Source organism: Convolutriloba macropyga, chromosome 3, assembly GCF_964194025.1.
Source record: "Convolutriloba macropyga chromosome 3, txConMacr16.3, whole genome shotgun sequence".
Taxonomy (NCBI): Eukaryota; Metazoa; Xenacoelomorpha; order Acoela; family Convolutidae; genus Convolutriloba; species Convolutriloba macropyga.
In genome coordinates, this window is record NC_134470.1 from 53,561,000 (window position 1) to 53,573,220 (window position 12,221).

At 36.7% G+C, this 12,221-nt stretch overlaps 1 protein-coding gene across 1 annotated transcript in view; it reads right to left on the minus strand.

Moving 5' to 3' along the window:
• The window catches only part of LOC142336281 (uncharacterized), a 304,207-nt gene that overhangs the window by 18,069 nt on the left and 273,917 nt on the right, over nucleotides 1-12,221 (minus strand). The window contains exons 4-9 of the mRNA XM_075384988.1: nucleotides 9,744-9,812; nucleotides 9,578-9,664; nucleotides 8,797-8,948; nucleotides 2,662-2,744; nucleotides 2,023-2,314; nucleotides 1,528-1,755 (exon numbers count right to left, since the gene is read on the minus strand). Coding sequence (XP_075241103.1) covers nucleotides 1,528-1,755; nucleotides 2,023-2,314; nucleotides 2,662-2,744; nucleotides 8,797-8,948; nucleotides 9,578-9,664; nucleotides 9,744-9,812 — 911 coding nt within the window. The remainder of the gene's footprint in view (nucleotides 1-1,527; nucleotides 1,756-2,022; nucleotides 2,315-2,661; nucleotides 2,745-8,796; nucleotides 8,949-9,577; nucleotides 9,665-9,743; nucleotides 9,813-12,221) is intronic.

Sequence of the window (12,221 nt, forward strand, 5' to 3'; positions counted from 1 at the left end):
TTGAGGCAGGAGAAACCTAAAAAACGAAAAATTTTCAAAAATTTTTAAAGCAAAAACTTTCAAAAAAAAATCAAGTTTTATAAAAAAATTGGATAAATTTGTGACATTAAAAAACTGAAAACTGTTCCATGGCAAATAAAAAGTTTTCAGTACCCTATTATCAAACTCTCAAGGAGCTTTTCTGGCCCCTGCGTCTGGGAAGACGTGAATAATGAAAAATGAATGTCAAAAAATTGAAACATTGCAATTTTTGTCAAATGCTAAAATTCGTGATGTTAAAATGTCGAAACCATTCCAGTACAACTAGAAACTATGCAGTAACCTACAATCAAACCCTAGAGGAGGTTCCCCGACACCTAGGGCTGATGAAACTCAAAAAACAAATTTTCAAAGAACTTGAAAAAAATTGTGAAAATTAGTATAAATTTGCATTTTTAGCGAGCGGTTGTTCCTCAATAGCTAGCCAGGGGGGTAGGTCAACAGTTGGTTGCGGGTAACAGCGCGGTGGGGGGGGGGGTGGCAATAGTGGGGGGGGGGGTCAAGAGTTGGGGTGTCTTCAACCTCTAAGAACCGACCTTCACAACATAAGTTTAAGTCTCCAAAACAGTTTGAGCTGAAACAGAGCTGAAAGGCTCTAAGCTTAATGCCCGCTGGGCGCTACCTGTTTATCGGGCGCTACCTGTACCGAGGACGAAAAATCAAATTAGTCAGACCAAAATTCGGTCAAGCGAAAAATTGCATGAAAAAAGACCGTCAGGACTAATATAATTGCTACAAACTTCGTTTGAGAGCAATTAAACACTCGACTACAGTAAATTATTCAAACTTCTTTCCAAAAAGAGCTCGGATTATTATACATTTTGCAAAATCTGTTGGCAATGTTGGCACAAAAACATTATTGGGCTCTCAAAGCAGGAAAATATCCATAATATAATGGTTAATTTTTACCTCAAACAGAAAAAAAATTACTAAAAACCGAACTACAAACAAAATTGCCAAATCTACAGAAAGACCAAAAACGGTGAATTATAATGCACCGTTTAGTCAAAACATCAAGGTAAAAAAGTTATTGACTATACGCGGCGCATGAAACACAAACATTGTTCAGACAATTTTGATCACTCAGTTTAGCGTTTAGGTGAAAACACTGCCGGAACAATTAGTACTTCGGTAAAAAAACCTGTGGTAAACCAAAACTTCTGAATCATAAAAACGACGATGAGGTTAATGATAGCTTCAGCTACTGCTTAGCGGCCATTTTTGAACCTAAATATTAGCCATAAAAAACTTTGCATCTTTTATCTTTTCCGTTTATCTCCCCCCTCCCCCCCCCAGCCTAGTGGGTGCATATTATTCGCACTCCCCGACGAACGTGCCATATTTTTACATAGTGATGGCACATGCCCTGTAACTGGCTGAAAACTAACTGAAAACTTTGTTTGAGATCAATTAGAAGAAATCATAGAATCAATCTCAAAGTAAAAGGAAAGAACAGGTTTATGTTTAGTTTAGTACATTGGTACTAACAGGTGCTAGTCCGGGGCATTCATACACGGTATAGTCCACTCCCAGTTCCCCCTCACTCTCCTCCCCTGCCCCTGGTGCCTGTCGTCCCCTGACCACTGCCTGCTGTGGCTGTTGATCCCCAGAGATGTCATTCTCTTCCCCCACCTTCTCGGGACTGCCCACTCTACCCGACTTGTAGTTGGTGGAGGATGGGGGAGTCGCGCGGTCCAACGAGTGATGCTGGTGGCCCTTCAACAATTCGAATTATTTGAACTATTTCATTTGAGGCTACTGTATTTTTTCTTTAAAACATTTCAAATCGTAAAACGTGTCGCTTTCTAGAACCTTGGTCAATCTACCACATTTCAATAATTTTACTATTCAACTATTTAATAATTGATTTTTTCTTTGTCTATTCATTTTACAATTGCAACAAAATTTGGCTAAGTCGGGACTGAACAAAAATAGGTACTACACAATCTCGGGTCGAGTAAAAGTGTATTCGAAGACATGAACCTTGCTCCTTAGGGATCCGCTCTGTTCCTTATGAGTCTGTCCGCTGCTGCAACCCACCGATCCCTGACTTCTCATTCTCAGAAGTGAGTTCTTCAGTCCACTGATAGTTCCCGATCCCCCGCTGCTCTGGGATGCTCCAGCCTGGTTGATCTGCTCGTTAGACGACTGGGCCTTATCCAGAAGCAGGGCATCGTCACTTCCCAAAGGCTCCATGCCTCTGCTTTCCAGTGCAGCTCCATCAATTACCTTCCCACCGTCCAGGTCGCTACCAGCGCTATTTTGGTTGGAGCGCCTGAAATTATTTAACTCAATCAGAGCTCTAGATTTCCTGTACAAAGCGACCAGTGACAGTAGTGCTTACGAGCTGTTATAAAATTAGTAGGAGCATCTTTAGAATTAATTAAATCGATCTTTTTCATTTTCGTTTTTTTTCAAAATCGCCTGACTGAATAGTTCATTTTAGTTCTCAATGATATTACAAATTTTCACTAACGGCGCATTACCCTCAAGTTTTAAAGCAAAATGAGAAACACGGCATGAAAAGTCTTGTTTCTATTGCAAGTCTTTCTGCTGCCGCTATTCCTGTTCTAGATTAGAGTCGAGGTTAGTGGGTGGGGGGGGGGGGGGGGTGGCTCCGACCTGCTCTCCATGCTAGCCATCATTCTCTTCTGGTGCTGGTAGTGGTAGATTTGTGTCTTCCTTGCAAGCTCCTTTTCCTCCATCTGAAGCAAATCCAACACCCCCTCCTCTAACAGTTCACATCACTTTCCATCACAACATGGATATCACAATTTCCCTTTATGGAAAGAGGATATTTAAATTTATTACCAGCACTAATATTTGCCACTAATTTCGTCAAAAGCCGAAGTGTAATAGTTATGGGTACTCTAACCACTCTACAGACAATAAAAGCAAATGCTAGACAATAAAAGGAAACTGCATCAAACACGTGAAGTTACTTTGTACGTTTTTGTCACTTCATGCAGACTAATTTGTCCATATTTAATTTGTTATTGATGGAAACTAATCAGCATTACAAATTTTAAGAAGCTATGCTATTTTTACACGATTGAGAGTTTTCCTATCAGCGAATGAAAACATTGAGCTGCAATGTTGACTGCGCCCGAGCAGTTCTATCTTAGCTGAGACAAAAACTGCACCAGAAAACATCTATTGTTCAGAAAAACGCGATCAGGACAATGCGAATTTTCAATTTGAATCTAAGTTACAAAGAAAACAGTGGGTATTTCCTGACTACAGAAACAAAAACCTCACCTGCGAAAAGACAGTTGTTAATGTTAATCAACAAAGGAACAACAAATTTTGTTGCAATTTAAAAAAAGAAAATGAAAATAGAAGCGAGCAAAAATCTACACGACCTATTTTGTGTCATCATAAGCTGATTCCCCTACATCAAGTAAGCATTGTGATTATCAGAGTGAGGTATCTCATTCCTGACCAAAACTGTTCTTTACATACGAACCAACAAAAATATCTACACTGTGAATGTACAAAATTATGTCATTGACAAAAATTGAGATAAATTGCACGAGTGGCAGAACAAAAGTTTTGGCGAAAAACTCCCTATAAAATTTCACGACAATATGTAGAACCCGACAATGTTTTTCCTCGGCAAATTTAAAATTATCTTTATTTACCTCTGGAAGATATTGAAATTAACAGAGAAGGAAGTCAGCATGCGGGGAAAAATTTACCAATGAAGCAGGCTAATAAGAAAGCTTTAGCGCTTTTGCAGCATAATCAATGATTAGAAATTTTCATGTAGAGTATTAATTTGGTGAAAAACGACAAGATGAATAATTTCTAACCTGGCATCATCAGAAACATTTAAAACGGTGAAAAGTTAAGCAAACTAAGAAAAAACAATATAAACAATTTTCTTATGCGTGTAACAACAACGCGTTGAGTGCATAACAAGGAGTTGAAGAAATGGACGTCAAAGACAGAAGAAAACTAAAACCCAACAGAACAAGTTCTGAACTACCATTCAAAACATAGCCGGCAGATTGCCGGAAAATTGCCAGCACTGACGCTCTTGATGAACATAGGGGTTGAAACAGAAAAAGAAAAAAAGAAGCGATAAAAATTGACAGAATTTTTCCTTAAGTCTCAAAAAGTTTTATAATTCGGTGTGCATTTTCAGTTAGATTCCAAAACTAGCTATTGAACCTAAAGCTAAGCTGAATACTAATATCAGCTAGCAATCGCTCTAATGAACTTTAATAACCTAATACACTGTGACTTAATGACCGGGCTTTATCGCTTCATCCAGTTTATTTTGATTTTGCTCTTTTGACTTTGACCGCATTCACTACATTACGTAATTCAATGCGTGAAAGAATTTTAAAATCAATTCAGTTGAAACCGTGAGTCAGAAGTCAAACGTGACAATAGTGACATGTAAAACGTGACAAAAAGGTAAAGCGAATTAGAAAGGGGAGCGCCTAAATAATAGCAGTTGAAAGGCTGACGGCGGCTATTAATAATATTTTTGCCTAAAACCTAGATCTCGAATTGACCACGAATGAACTTTAAATTCAGATAAAACCGAAGGCATAGAATAGTAAAAAGACAAGTCAAAGTACTGCACGTGATGAAAAATACTATAGAGAAACACTAACGACAATATTGTCCTCAAAATGCTTTTCCTCACTCTAAATTAAAATTGGAGAGAAACAACCACTCGCTCCCTGTTTCGATAAGATCAATACCCCCACTTTGACATCAGAAAGTCAAAAAGAGTCAACAGATCTTCAAAAGCATGACAACGAGAATTTCAGCAACGACTCAGTGTATGAAACCGGCCATACCACCTCACGTCATTAACTTGTAAAAAACAGAATGACCATTACCGCATTTATCAAAACAGACAAATTTCCAAAGCAACTATATTTGATCAGGTCGTTAAATAACAACAAGATGGCCAAAAAACTACCGTACATTTCGGCTAAATAGACTTGCGTGCCGTAGCACACAGATAGAAACAGATACAGAATTGAGTTGAAAAAAGGTTATCGCAGCCACACAAAAAAAACTTTAACTCAAAACTTTCCGGCGTAAGAATCAGAAGCATTAACCACTCGGCTATCAGTCCCCGAGTTACAATTCGATTTTGTTTTAGCATCAGAGAAATTATAAATGCACGCAATTTCGGTCACACAAAAAACAAGAATCAAGCGTGATAATGCGACTGAAAACGTAAAGCGACAGAATGCTCTAGAACAAATATAAAACGACAACCTAATTCACGACAACCTAATTTTTTCTGCAAAAAGTGTTCCAATTTGCTCCAGAGTTACATTAGATTCGATCAACATGATGAATTCCGCCTCTCAATGGGAGGAGCATAAGCTTTATACTAAATCCGATTAGCAGTGTACTCTAAGGAACTTCGATAACTTAATACACTGTCTTCAAACATTGTGTTACTGCCCGGAAATTATTGGTTTATACTGCAATTTGACCTTGAATGTATTCGCGTAAACTTACTGAATCAATTCTAAACTCCATTCAGTTGAAACGATGAGTGAGGTAAGTCAGAAGACAAAGATGAAAGTGGTGCAAACCGAAAGAAAGGTAAACCGAAAAAGTAAAGCGTCTAATTAATGCCTTTGAGCGGCTGACGGCGACTATTGAAAATTTCTGCTAGTCAGAGAATACCCTTAAAGACACGAAAAACGAAGAGGCGTCAGACGACGAAACAGAACCAAGATCACCGCAAAAAAGAGACAGAAATTAATTTGGAAAAAGGAATAAAATGTCACCAAAATCTGACATTTACATTCATCTACCAGAGATGAAAGGGCAAGATAAGATTTAAAAATTGAAAACAATTATTGGGGAGCAAACAGGACATAAGAAGTGAATGTCTAGCTTATAGGTCTGCAGGCCATACTCCTTTAAACGGGACTGCAGTAACAAAGAAGCACTGTACATGTAAACAGACAAAAACAAAACTAAATTTAATTCAGACCATTTCAAACCATATTTAAAAACAAATGACCAACTAAAACTGCTGTGCAAAACTTAATCGAAACCTCAGATCTTCGCAGTAACATCTAAGCAACCTGAAGTCCACAATTTCTTCAAAAAACACCAAACAATCAACTAACGTCGGGCGAATCAAGTGGTGGGCAGGGTTAAGAGCTGGAAAAGAGGGTTCAAATCGCCTGCTGCAGAATGTTGGACGAGATGAGTGTTGGGGCGGGGGTGACTGAGGGGCGTCAAATTTCTAAGATTTAGGAATCGCTCAAAAACAGTCAAAACGGTTTCGGTACTTAGAGACTAGTAAGGCACAAACTTCGAGCATACTTAGACTAAATAAAGCGTAAGGCTCTAAGAGAGTTGTTCGGCCTATTAGTGGCCTCGGTCGCTACCTGTTGAACTCATTTTTGAGGACAAAAAATTGATGAGCAAAAAATCGCATTTAAAGAAGACCAAAGGACTAATTTAATTGCTACAAACTTTAGTTGAGAGCAATTAAACATTAAAACATAACATCCCTTTAAAAAATTTCCGAGCATTCCTCATCTGACAAAGCCTCAATTTTTAAATTTGATAACGTTTCTATTTTACAGTACAGAAAAAAGGTTCAAAAACAATTGGTTGCTGACTTTATAAACACACCTGACTTTATGCAAGTAACAATTATACGCAGATTTCTAACTCAAATAAACGAAATAGGAATAGAAAAAAACAAGTCAATTTTACAACAAATGGGCCTTTGAGAATAAAACAATCAGTTTAAAGGTTTAACAACAATTTAGTCTTCGAGGATGGTGGTAAAAATCGTCAGTCGAAAAACCCATCAGTCGAAAAATCGGAAAAGACCAGTAAAACTGAATCAATAGCTACAAGCTTTGTTAAAGAGCAATTCAAAGACAAATTACTGAAACAAGATTTTTCAGCTATGCTTTACGAAACCATGCAAAAACAGAGCGACATATCTTCTATATTTACTTTTTAAACAAAATAACACATCCGGCAGATTGCCGGAAAAAATCCGCCGTTGATTCCTGTAACCAAGATAGGGATTGAAAGAAGAGAAACAACTAATAAAACAAAAAAGATTTTTGTACACAAACAATTCTAAAGTGCGAACTTTTGATGTCATTTTGGAGCTGAACACACTCCTGTTTCGTAGTGAGACGACACAGGGGCTAGTATCAATACAAATAAGCATTACAGATGGTAATTAAGAACAAAGTTCGAGTAACGGGCATCTAAAATTGGGCTTTATGGGTTTATCCCGTTTATTTCTGATTTCGTTTGTGAAGTAAATCAGAAGTCAAACGTGAAAATCGTGACTTACGTAAAACGAAAGCCGTAATCAAAAGGTAAAGTGAATTAAATAACACAGCAGGACAACTCCTGGCGTACAATTCAAAGAATTTTCATTGACTAAACAAAAACTAGACTTAGAAAGGACTATGATTGAATTGGGAAAACCATTTCTAAAAAAATCAGATAATAAAAACAGAAAATCAATGTCAAAATGCCGCATGTGAACAACAATCCACTAGTGAGAAATAGATATTTGGTTCAAACAAAAAACTAGGCCAAGAATGAAATATGAATGCATTGGGAAAACCATTTAGAAAAAAATCCGATCCAAAAAAGAAAAAAAAAACAGTAAAAATCAAAGTGAAACTGCCGCATGTGAACAAAAAACCACCAGCGAGAAAGCAAATTTTTGTCCAAACACCTTTCTCTCACTCTACTTTAAAATTAGCGCAAAAAAATTCACAACACAAAACCACTCGCTTTTTCGCTCCACTTCCTGTTTCGGCGTGACCAAAATCACTATTCCAATCATGTCAAAAATCATGAAAATGTGAGAACAGATTATTAAAAAAAAACAAGACAGCGCCCCAATACAATTCAAATTCATTGAACTGTCAAAAGGAGAGCGCCTAAATAATAGCCGTTTGAGAGGCTGAGGGCGGCTATTAACAATAACCATAAAACAAGCCTAACTAAACAATGGAACGCAAAAAGTATTCTGAAAGCCCGAGGAATTAGTCAAAAAACTTCAAAAACAGAAAAGTTAAACGAAAAACTGTTTATACGCCTAATTTCAACAAAATTCAATTTATATATATGAAACCAAAAAGCCACGAAGACCAACCTAAAACTTTTCAACCAAAAAAATAGTTACATCAGAGACTAAGAACATGCAAAAATGTACAAAAACCACAAAAAATCTCTAACGGCGAAATCACAAAAATAGCTCAAGGTTGCATATGAAACTCTAATATATGATTGAGATGGTCAAAAATGCTCCCAAACGCACAGTTACTTGCTGGTATGGCTTAGAAAAACAATTTTACCCGAAAAAAAAGCTGATTCGAAACAGCCGGATGTAATAAAAAAAATCTGCTCTCAGCAAAATTTTTTTACACCTACTTTTCTCGCTCTCTCAAAAACACGGCATCTCTCTCTCTCTCTCTTCTCTCTGCTTTTTGTTCATCCATTTGACCTAAAAACTTAGTTTTTACGTGCTGCAATGACTTTTACATCCTGTTTTAAATACACTCCAAAAAATTCAAAATTATCGATAAAAAACACGCTCTACCAATTCTCCTCTTCGAGTCGTAACGAAAAAAGACAGAGCATCAACACAATCCAATTTTTGGATTGTAAAAAGACAGCACACCAATACATTTCAAATCTTTGGATTATAAAAAACCACGAAAACCGCAATATAGCTAAGCTCAGTTTCGGAGCAATAAAAAAACAGTTATTGGTACTTACGTCATCGGCTCCTTCGAATCCATAGGAGACCTTCCTGTTAGAGCCACTTCTCGATGGAAAAGAGGCCTTGAGCTCCTTTTTGGAGTACTTGTGGTACACTAGACCCAAAATGCCTACCAACAGCACGCCTGCCACTGCCAGGGAGATCAGAACTGGAACAGAGCAGACAAAAATCATCTCTGTAAATTCAGAAGAGACCGTTCTTATGTTCTCATTGCGGCAAACATAACCGTCTAACATCGGAGAAATTAAACTGAGAAATTAGGCGATGTTATCGGAGCTTATTATAGTCCACTACAATTATTTTGAATAGTAATTTATAAATAGTGAAATGCCTGCAATTGATTTCAGCTGCTTATAATTTTGAATGAGAGATCAACTTAGATCATGCAAAGTTGAGGGCAAATAAGTCATTCGAAAAGGCGAATTGGCTAGGCAAAAATGTTGCATAAAAACACGACTACAGTAATTTAGAAAATGCAAACAACTGCAATTAGATGTAAACAAGAGCGCCGATCAGAACACAGTGCAAATAAAACCTGCCTTGTTACAAATAAGCCAGCTGGATCCCTTAAATAGATCCAGCTGCTCTTCAACTTGGTAGCTCACTCAATGGATCAACACTCAGATCTTTCCCCTAAAATTTTAATGCTTCAGACACAGGTGCATATTAAAGCATGGCAATGTGCTACATAACACAATTTGCAACCGGGGTTCATACAAACATAAGGCGGAGGAGGCAAAATAGAATGGATAGCAAAAATTTTTTATTGTGACTTACTGAGGAAGGTGATTGTGTGTCTGTTGGCGACGGCCTTGAATGATTTGTCCTGTGAGGATGACAAGTACATGGGATTCTGATTTGCATCTATAAGACAAATTGAGTTGTACAACTGAGTCAAGTTGTTCCTATTTTAATGCAGTTAATGGTTATAAAGATAACTCACATGCTCTCTTGTCCATTTTGAAGTCATCAATCAAGAGGGTGCTTTGACTTTTTCGGTCGCTTGGCTTGACTGAAATAAATGCATTGAATAATCTTCACATGAGGGCTTACGCTTAATCTTCCTATAGTAAAATGGATGTCACGTTTGCATTCATTTTGTTATCTTCCATTTTAACAAGCAACAAACAGAGAGCAGATTGTCTGAACAGATGAAAAACAGAGTTACTTCCCCACAGAAATGAAAAAATTTAAATTGATAAACGAAACAGCAATGTAAAAAATCATTAAAGAAAATTAAAGAAGTTTAACTTGACTATTTCTGGGCAAATGAGAAAGTGGGCTTATGCTTAATTCTACACTTGGTAGTAGTTGGATAAGTTGAAGTCCTTATTGTTCCGAGCCCATTTAGTTGTTAGTGGGGCGGGGGGGGGGGAACTATATACTCAAATGGGTTTTTTATTGTTCAATCAATTTCCGCAGATCGATATATTCATGGTAGAGAATCGTGAGTGGTATCACTAAAAAGCTCTTCAAGTGTAGAATTTAAAACAATAAAAGATTTTTTTACAAGTTCCTTTTATTCGAGGAGTTAGCCAAGTTTCAAATTTTGGCGAACAATTTCAATTTGGGTGTAATTTTGTTCACCTTTAGCGTCATTTTTGCTCAATTTTAGATTTTTTTAATCAGAACGAACAACAAAATGATCCAATTTTGTGTTCCTAAAAGACGAGAAGCGAAAAAAGCTAGTTTTGGTCTAATCGGGAAGTTTACACTCTAAAGAATCCGAATTGTATTGGATTGCAGAGCTGTTCTTTAATTTTTATCACAATTCTTTCTAGTTTTTCTCGTCATTCAGAGACAACTCACTTTTCATATCACGGTTACATTAATGACAAACCCCATTAACGATCAAGTGAGGCCCGACGAACATTTATTGTTTTCAGGGAATCATCGCTCATGGTTTTTAGGGCTTCGAAACTGTTTTGGTAACTTCTAATAAGTTTTGAATTTTGCCTTCATTTGTAGCTCTTTTGTAGTGATATGGCAATTGGCTTCCTAAAGAGGATTAAACGATTCTATCTAATGCTATGAATGCATACTTAATCTCTGTTGAATTGGTATTTTTCGAAATAATTGAACATTACCGGCTTTTTAAGCAAAATTCTGTGAACTTGTAGGTCACTCTTTCTGATGACGGCTCCCATTTGCTTAATATTGAGTCGTAAAATATTCTGGTTAGTGGTTTTACTTTCTTTTATTGAGTTTTATGACTTAGATGCTACGCATTTTAAAAAAACCTTTTCTTCGCAATTTTGGTTCTTTTGGAGTCTTGTCACGCTACCACAATATTGCAAGTTATCATTGGAGATGAAAACTCTTTTGAAATGATTTTAACGGCTTCGAAAGTTTCTTCTCCCACTTTTTTATTGAATTCTCGGTTTAGCCTGTATTTGTTGTCTTTTTGTAGTCCTAAGACTTATTCTGATTAATGGATGACCTAACTTTTTCAATTCCAGTAGAGGTTGACGTGTTTGATGCTTTCGGTCTAAGACCAGTAGTTATAGTGGCTCTTATACTATGAGTTGTCTGAAATTTAGTGCTCTTTGCATTTTAAATCATTTGTATATTTTTGAAGTCGCATCAACGTAATAACTTGGACACTTTTCTCTCGAACTTTCAATAGCTTCCTTTTAAGGCGTTAATAAATTTATTCAGTGTGGTCTGTTAATAGCTAATGGTTTTGATTATTTTATTTGTTGTCAAAATCCTCAGATATTCAAACTTTTGCCTTTTTATTCTTCTTTTTGTCAACTTGAAACATACTCTCGTCAAAGAAAGGTCCCATCCACTTTTGTGATTTTGAAGTTCAACATCTGTCTTGGTTTCATGTTACAAGCGATCTTTTATATTTTGGACACTGGGATTTATTAAAAACTTTGTGAGCGATCAATTTGTGTTTCTTTTTGCTATACTTAAAAATATTCAAGTTCATAACAAGTCCTATTTCAAATGAGACCAAAGTGGACACATTCAATCGTTCGTTTGTACATTAACTAATATAATACAAATAAAAAGTGAAAATAAAATTCAGTTAATAGCTGATGAGTTTAATAGCCTCAATACTTTATTTTTGTATATTGTTGCAGGCAGTCCTGTCCTATGGCTGAGTATCATCAGAGGCAGTGCCCATTGTTTTCTTAAGAACTTACAATTAAATTTATCCAGAATTTGTTGGTTAAAAAGTAAAATTCATCCTGTATAGACAATTTTCACCACTCGGAAACTTAAGAGCTGTTTACCTAGCCTTAAGTCAAGCTTTGATAAAAACCTCAAATCCTACGTGGTTTATGACCTCACTTGTAATGGAAGCAAACCCATCTATGTAAGGCAGACATGCCGACATATTACCACAAGGGTTGCAGAGCATGCCAAGGCGGACTCACCGAGGGGAATAAATGCAATTGAGTGCAACGGTGAT